This window comes from Mugil cephalus, chromosome 15 (genome assembly GCF_022458985.1).
Source record: "Mugil cephalus isolate CIBA_MC_2020 chromosome 15, CIBA_Mcephalus_1.1, whole genome shotgun sequence".
In the NCBI taxonomy this organism is placed as follows: Eukaryota; Metazoa; Chordata; class Actinopteri; order Mugiliformes; family Mugilidae; genus Mugil; species Mugil cephalus.
The window spans coordinates 23,207,302-23,216,151 of NC_061784.1; the positions used below are offsets into that span (position 1 = coordinate 23,207,302).

The 8,850-nt window shown below is 41.9% G+C and overlaps 1 protein-coding gene across 1 annotated transcript; it reads right to left on the reverse strand.

Annotated features, from left to right (window-relative positions):
* Positions 1–3,110: 3,110 nt before the first annotated feature.
* On the reverse strand, positions 3,111–7,096 carry yipf5 (Yip1 domain family, member 5). The gene is made up of 6 exons (XM_047607841.1): positions 7,004–7,096; positions 6,262–6,379; positions 5,947–6,119; positions 5,118–5,263; positions 4,370–4,551; positions 3,111–4,275 (listed from the first exon to the last, which is right to left on the reverse strand). The coding sequence occupies exons 2-6, from the start codon at positions 6,369–6,371 to the stop codon at positions 4,113–4,115; spliced, it is 774 nt and encodes a 257-aa protein (XP_047463797.1). The 5' UTR covers positions 6,372–6,379; positions 7,004–7,096; the 3' UTR covers positions 3,111–4,112.
* Positions 7,097–8,850: the final 1,754 nt, after the last annotated feature.

Sequence of the window (8,850 nt, forward strand, 5' to 3'; positions counted from 1 at the left end):
GTCAGAAAAGCTGCATTTCCTACTTGGCACCGGTGTGAATTTCAAATTACTCGCGTCAATAAGGAGGTCCGACCCCGTTTTTACCAATTTGGGAATATGGCTCACGTACAGCTGGTAGTTAAAGTTACACACACGGAAACTATTACGCACGCCTTTATCTTCATCTTGCTTTAACTCTTGACAAAAACCAGGAAAATACTTGGGTTCTCTGTGTGAGCGTGGGGTATTTAGCCACCGAAAAAATGTTTCTTTTCATCATTTCACTTCATTTTGGACTGAATGAAATGTTTCAAGGTTTATAAACAGGAAATAGGACGTGTTGTCTTCCTTTTGTAAACGTTAACACACACATACATACAGTATAATGAGTGGATGATCCTCGCTGTGGAGAGTTTCATCACGTACAGTAAAAGGTTGTGGATCCCGGGGCAGCTACAGTCAGGAGGTGATGAGGACAGAGGACATTTATGGAACTGAATAACGTGGTGAGGACTTGACATGTCTCTGAGTGAATGCTGGTGCAACACACTGAAACCTGGCACGCTCTGCAAAATGCCTCAAACCAAACACTGCACACACACACACACACACACGAGGCTGTATAAATGTCAACATGCTTCCATCCTATAGGAGACAGTGGGGAGATTCTCGCCAGCGGGGAGGTTGTGCCGCTGCTCGTTTCTTTCTAGAAAACCACAGAAGAAATCGGTGACGTGATCACACATATTTGAAGAGTCACGCATTTCACTCGTCCTGCAGAGAACACAGGCACACTTCAGATTTCAAAGTGAAATTGAGTTTTTTTTGATTGTTGCGTCTGAACAATTATAGTCAAGTTTGAGAATATTTCACATGTGTGTTAGTGCTTTAATAAGCTACAATATGGGTCTATACCAGGGCCCCGCTACCTACTATATGTGTTCTATAATCATTTTTATCATGCTATTTATAAACACAGGTTCATATATTCTTACATTCTTTCCATAGGGGCTGGTCCTACCGTGTACAGGAGGCTTAGCTCGACACTTTGTGTGAAACAGCTCCTGCATCGCTGAATGAGTGAAGTGCTGACTGAAAGGTAAAGTTTTCTGCCTCCATTTATCCCTTTACCAAAATATGTTGGACTCATATTAATGCCCCCCTCCCTCCCCCACAGGGATCACAGACGCCCTGTTGAAGACCTATGGAGTCAAAATGGTGGGGATGGGGTGGGTTAAGTTGTGCCAGTGGCCAGAAGTCGTACTTCCTTTGCCAAAAGCCACCGGACGCAGGCCCAGAATACAAAGAAAGAAAGAAAGAGAGTAAAAACTGAGGTGGTGACTGACACACCAGAGAAGATGGAGCTGAACAGACTGAAAAGAGAAATTTATCTTTCTCTAAGAAGAAAGCGGCTCTGAAAGGGTCCAAACCAACCAAAACCAAAAAGGAAAGTGACTGTCTACAGAAGCTCTTGGGAAAGTGACATTTCCATTCCACTTAAAGACACCACTGACTATGAGAGTGTCCAGAATGATGATGATGATGGAGACAAGGATCTGTGCTGGTGACTTCGTTGTGAACTTCGCAGCTAGAACCAAACCCTCTATCTAGGTTGAGGGTGGAGAAGGTTGAAGGTTCATCAGAGCAAAGTTCTGCTTAAGTCTGTGGATGGATGGAAAGTCCGTCTTCACATTTAAAGAAAATGAAGGGAGCAGAGTGAGTAGCAGGACGGATCTGTGAATGGAACTGCAGTCGATTCAGTCGTCACTTTGAATTTATTTTTGTCCTTGTTAAATGGACCTTGGTGAAGAAGAGAGTGTGTTGAGTAGTAGCCTGGTTTGGTTTTTAACTGTGCTCATGTGGCGTTAGACATTATTTAAGAAAACTGGTCTTTTATTTTGTAAATTATCTTTAAATAAACCTCAAATAAGTAATTTGGCATTGACTTTGTCTTGCTTTTAAATAGTAGTTAAGTATATGAGGTTAAAATGTGTATGTTCATGTATGTTTTCCCTCCAAAGGCACAAGTTTTTTGTGTGAGGTTATATTTCTTAAAGAGTTTATTTAAGATTCAAAGCGATGGTTTCCAGGGATGCAGCACATCCTAAAATATATGTACATATTTAAGTTGGAGGCATTACTGTCATTCCCTCGCTTTAAAAGACACCTCCAGTGAAAACTGGCACAACTCATCCCACTCTGCCCGACCCACAATGCTCCTTGAGATCTGACAGGACGCAGAGCTACAGAATAATCTGGAGCGGTTGATATGCTCACAGCTGCGTGGGATTCCTCATAACCTCTTTATTTAGAGACAAACTGAACGGGCAGACGGCTCCTCTTTAGTTTGCTTGAAATGCAAAGTGCCTCCTTGATATTTTGAGTTGGTAGGAACAGAAACATCACTCTCTATTTTCAGGTTTGAATTATTCAGTCCTCCTAAGTGGGTTATCATGCATTTAAGGAGGCCCCACGCGTATGCGTTTTGTGTATGTTAGCGGAAAGAAAAACCCAGACGGGGAAAGTAAAATAAAAGGTTTGTGCTCCATTAAAAACCCAAAATATTCCAATTTGTGACTTGTCGCGTTTCTAAAATGATTCGTGCCGATGCCTTTCTCCCGTAGGTCCTCACACCGATTGAAGTTTTGACCTCCGGGGGGCGTAGCCGCAGGCCGACGCCGCCCCGCTGGCCTCACTTGATCAGGCTTTCGGACGTGAATGCCCACAGAGAAAACATTTACGTGGGCTTTTCATGCAATTACAGACTGTTTTAATCCTTCATGGAACCCGAGACGCAATAAAAAGTGACAACTGTGCGGATCAAAGCGCAGAGGTCACCTTCTTTGATGTACCAGCCAGCTGCTGGAAACTCTCTGCAGGCTGCTGAAAACTGTCATTATGCATCATACCCTGGCTTCTTTCAGACCCCCCCTCCCAACACACACACACACACACACACACACACACACACACACACACACACACACACACACACACACACACAAACCGCCTTTCTTCTGCCTCACAACAAAGACCTGCGAGTCTCGCTCCGGTCTCTCTTTACAGAGGTTTCTTCTTCGGCTTCTCCCCGTTATCACTCCGGCGACGACGTGCAATTTAATCACGGCAGATAAACTTCAAAAACAACTTTAATGTGCATTAGAAGACGTGAACAACAGATGACACATCAAAGCATACGAAGGGAGTCGTCTCTGAAACGAGGATTTAACAGAAACCTTTAGAGACACACACAGTATCTCTCAGGCTATTCATTCTCGTCATCTACTCTTATTTGTTTGGTTTTCACAATTGGAGAAACGCTTTTGTGCAAACTGTGGTTGTGTCTTTCCCGAAAGGCATCGAAACTCAAACGAATCTCAAAAAATATGATAAAACACAGAAAGAGCAGAGCAGCTGTGTTTGCGTCAAACGTCGGTGATGCAGACGGTGGGGAGTCCTGAAGAAAAGGAGATGCTGCGGAGGAGACCTCCGCATTTCGCTTTGCTCTTCCAGGAGGGGAAGTAGATTGAGTTATTGTAGTCTTGTGCAGAAAAAACAAAAGTGGGTGTTTCCCTCAGTCTCTCCGTGGTAGCATCTACGGACGTTTGCCAGACGAAGCTCATAAGAGCTTTTGCAAAAATCCTACGTGGCACTTTCACTGGCTCCAAATTAGGCTGCGGGGGTTGTTTGTCTTCTTGAAAAATTGAGAACGTTTTACCTCCTGTGACCAAATTAAACAGTCTCCTCGGGTTTCCTCCGTGTGAACTAATTGCTCACTTCCTTCTCCTTCATGCCCTTAAAAATCACAGGACTGCGCCGAGCCAAACACGGCTCGGCGAGGTCCACGGGAGAGTTATTTCTCACCAGGTTTAATTCACAGTCCTCCCCTATAAGACGCACGACGGGAGTGAGGGGACTGACTCGAGGCAGATGGTCAAGTTGAAATGTAGTGAGAGGTGGAGGCAAAGACGGGGGAGAAAAAAAAATAAATAAAAAAAAACATGTTTTAGACCGGAGCTCCCACTTTTCTGTCATAACAGCGTAATCAGCCAATAATAACCCTAGTTGCACTGACGCTAATTAAACTGAAATTACAGAAACTGAGGAGCAGTTGTTTTTTTTTAGCGGGTTGCTCAAAAGACAGAGATGAGGGCGAAGACGCCGTACAGCAGAGCGCAGGGGTAAGCGACCAGGAGCTGCTGCCCGTCCATGGCCAACGCCGAGATGAAGATCTTTGAGGCTGAGAAGCTGCACCAGCCAATGATTGCTGCAGTTAGTATAATTCCTATCATGCCCCTAAAGAAGACAGGAAGGAAATTAGCCATTCGAACTGTTTTATTTCTAATATGAGGTGGAAATGATCCTTTGAAGTCACACTTTCATTACTCACTGTAAAGAGAGGAGGACTCCGAAGCTGGAAAGGAGGATCATGGGGAGGAGGCAGTATCCCAGCACGCTGGCCACGCAGCCAAAGGAGACGCCCGTCATGCTCATGAGGTTGAGGAGGCAGTACATGCCGAGGCAGCCGATCGCGCTAATGCCGTACACATAACCGAACTGGATCTTACCCGACTGTGAATGGAGAGACGTACGAGCAGATGTTCAGTAACAAGCTCTGCAGCAACATTAACCACAGATTCAGTTTAATACAGAAAGTGTGAGATGTTTTGAACAGTGTCCAGACTTGGAGTCATCGTTTAAACTGAGCTGTAATTATAGTGTGAGGATGACAGATAATAATAGAAACAGACTGGACACAGATAAAATTAGTTTGGTTTGCCAAAATCACCTGAGTCTAAAAGAGCATGAAGACAAATATACAGGAGCATTTAGCAGGAAACCAATCTTAAAACACACCTTGAAAGAGGTTTTTAGGTTCAAGAGGAATATATAATATATTAGCTCTCAAACCAAAGATGAGAGCTGGTGACATCTCTGATATAAATACGAGGAGCTTTTTTCCAAAAAAGTCCTTTTTTTAGAATCTTAAGATTAATCTAGAACCGTGTGTTTAAGTGATTGATGTTATTTTACTATTATTTCAATTATATGAGCTAAAGCAAAAAAACATGGAGAATAAAACCATGTTTCTCCTGTTTCTAGCTGTTTTTAACCAGAATCAACTAAGCGGTTGGTACCAGGAGAAGTGTTGCTCCGAAGGCCAAACAGAAAACCATGGGCCCAGCAAGGTCCGTCTCATTCATGATGCTGCCGTCTGCTGCTTTCATTGGGTGGAGCACTGTCAGAGTCTTCTGCCAGATGTGGTCAAAATTGATTCCTAATTCTAAGAGAAAAAGGAAAAACACATGTCAAGCATGTTAAATGTTAGAAAATGATTCCATAAATGAACAACCACACAAAGGTTTGTTGTCATTGTGTAGGTCTCCCTTGTGGTGACTCATCAGAGGATGGATATGGGCCTTCTGAGTCTAGTCTAGTCTAGTGTAGGTGGGTGCTAAATGTGTAAGTAACATCCACACCAATAAATGCCAGATCCAAACATTTCCCAGTAGATCACTGAATCGTCGCAATATGGTTTAAATGTTATTTACATCTTGTTTCATAATGTCATAAGGTCATAATGTTGTGGCTGATCGGTATGCACACACTTTTTTAGAACTTTGTTTGTGGGTGCAAGGATGACTTCTCTTTTGACTGAAGTGTGATTTCTTTTCAGAATGTCCTTGACACATAAATTACAACACACATATCACACATTCAGAGCTAAGTTATGCATCAACTCCATCTGCTTAATATTCTGCCACTGGAATAAAACCACTGGATACATTTCAGGTTTGTTATAGATGTAAAAGATGAGTTCAGTATGAGAAAAGAACAATTTAATTTCAAAATAAGTAGATATAGTTGAAATGAAAATGCTAATACAATGCTAATTAATGACATATTTTTGATATTCTAGATTCTAGAAATCCATACGTCCTTGCCTTCAGGTTGTGGGTCACCTACCTTCTAGCAGTGGCGGCTCGTCATCAAAGCTACTGCTGTACATGGACTGTGTCGGGGATGGAGTGTAGGTCTGTGCAGGCTGGAAGATCTGTCCCGTGTATGGCTGCTGGGGCTGCATCACCCCCGGGGGAGAGTAGCCCATGGGCTGAGAGTAATCGTACTGACCATACTGCCTGGGAAACACACATTTGGAATAATGAATAGGTAATTAGGTCAAAAGGAGCCCACATGATGCAACACCACAAGAAGGCAGGTTAGTTTGAAAGGCGTCAAAAGCTGAGGGTGGTGCAGGTGAGAGCTTCTTTCTTCGCTTACTTGTTGTAGGAGCCTTCGGTGTTGCTGTAGCCGTAGCCAGCTTGGTTTTGGTCATCTACGCTGTAGCTGGACTGGTAGAAGTCTGTGTTGAAGTTGTCAAACCCAGACATCTCTTACTCTGTCAGAAACACGGGAGCATCGTTTATCAGCTCAGCACAAACCTTAAATACAGACATTAATATATTGGCATAGACAGCGTGTTCACTGATGGATAAACAATAGTTTAAAGCGTATAATTTGTTTTTCATTGATGGAGTAAAGCTTAAATATCAACCGGTAGCCTAACAAAAACCTTTTAACTTTAGCTTAACAAACACATAAGTAAGTTAACACTTGTCTGAGCGGTTGCATGTTAAATAAACACATTGTAAACATCCATGTTTACACGGTTTTCATCAAGCTCACGGCACTGATTAGCTACATTAGGGACGACGTAGGCTAACATAACATAATAGATGCAAACACAGCATTTAAAGCAGCTTAAGTAGTCAGTTTCACGGGCAAACCCAATTTTGGGTCAGTATTATAAACTGAGATGACAAACACCTACAAACGAAACTAATCGGGTAAAACTACAGCAGCTAATTTTAGCGAGGCTAACGTTAACTCTCTTGTTAGCTAAAGCTAGCGGAAACATATCTTGCGCATAATGTCAGCACTCGCTTTTTTGATTCCGGCAAACATTTCTTACACAGTCATTATTCTTTCAGTATTACAGTTGCATCGCAATGCAATCTTTTACCTGTGGTGTTTGACAAATCCGCCCTGAGCCAACTTAGTTGTGGTTGCTACGTGTCAGGAGAAAGCAGTTTGCTCTTCCGGGTTGCTACGTAGAAGACGGGAAGTCGTTAGGGACACGCAACAAATTGCGCTCTGTGGAAAAAGTGGCGCGACCTGCAGACAAATGATGGTACTACACCAGAGTCACCCACTGCACAGTGTGTGCCACGAATGAAGAAAACAGATGTTTGTTTTGTTTTTTAAGAGAGTTGGGAGACATGGAAATATCTGTGATGTTGTCCAAGTCGTGGTATATATATCATGGAATAGCTTCTTCACTTTGGGAACTGGTGGGAAGTTTGAGGTTGAAACAGAGAAACCACAAGAAAGATAAGATTACATTAAAAATAAAAATAAATAAATATCATCAAGAAAATAAAAAATAAAAAATGTAAACCCATGACCAATGAAGAATAATATCTGATAATTCAACAAACTGCTGCCTCTTTCGCTCACCACAGGCAGGACATCCTGATGGGTTCTGAGACATAAGAGGAAACCGGCGTCTAATGGTAACAGACGCAGACAGAGGACGGACGATAATGTACCGGGGCACGGGGCTCCTGGCAAGAACAAAGGTAGTCTCTTTAATCGGGAAGCAGAGGAGCAGATCAATCCCTCTGCCTGTGCAGGAGAACTGCAAATACAGCAGGCAGATCCATCCTCTTTGATGATGACACATAATGCAAAGTAATGGGCTGATGACCTCTGCTGAGAGGAAATAGGAAACAGTAGGAAATGAGAATCGGAGAGAGGGGCCATCACAGATGTGAGTTTGACATGGCAGATGTAAAAAAGAAAAAAAACACAGATGAGAAAAACGGTCCAGTAGCTTTTCTTCTGTGAGGTTTACTTTAAAAGAGTAAAAGAGAGTACGGAAACCGATGCACAAGAAAAAGCCAAGAGGAACGTTGGAACAGATAAGAATTTATTGTCATTCTATAATATCTATAACAATCTTAATCCCACCCTGGGCCTGTTATTAAAACTGGATTATTTATGCTTTAAAAAAAACACTCCTGGCAACAACAACAGGAAAATATGTGAATTTAAGACACAAAGTAACTGGTGCAATAAAGAGAAGTGAACTACACAGACCAGAGGGAGATTAATTAATGACCCCTTACCTACTATATGTGTTCTATATTAAACTCAACCTAGTGCTGTTTATAAATGTACATTATTATTATCATTTTGCATTCAGTATGAAGCTATCTCTTTACTAAAATATGTTGGATTCGTGTTAATGTGTATTTAAAGACATTTTAACTTGTGGGGAAAATGAAAATATATGAGAGTATCTTCACATATATATATATATGTCTAATCAAGCAAAGATTTGCCCCCCTGTTGAAAACCTGTGGCATAGCTCATGCCCTCCTACTGTCCTGGAGAAATCTTTACAACATGGCGAAGAAATAATAATACAGGCAAGGAAACGTGTAGAGAAAAATTTTCTCATTATTCATCGGAGACATATCGAATCTATTTGACGGAGGAATGGTGATAAAAAAGAAAAAAGGAAAAATACAAAGAGCTTGGCTGGTAAAATATGTCACATTCTGCCTGGTGTTGGAGGCAGCTCTAGTCCAAACCACGTGTTAAAAAATAACCTTAAATATTGGTTGGATGAAGAAAAAATGCCAAAAAATAAATAAATAATAAGAAAAAGAAGAGCAACTAAACACTGCCACAAACAAACCTCTCAGCTGTGCACGGATCATTTCTCCATCTCATGATGAACAAAATCAATTTGATGCACGAAACATGAATTCCTACGGCAAACACCCGTGACTAATCAGAAGCAGA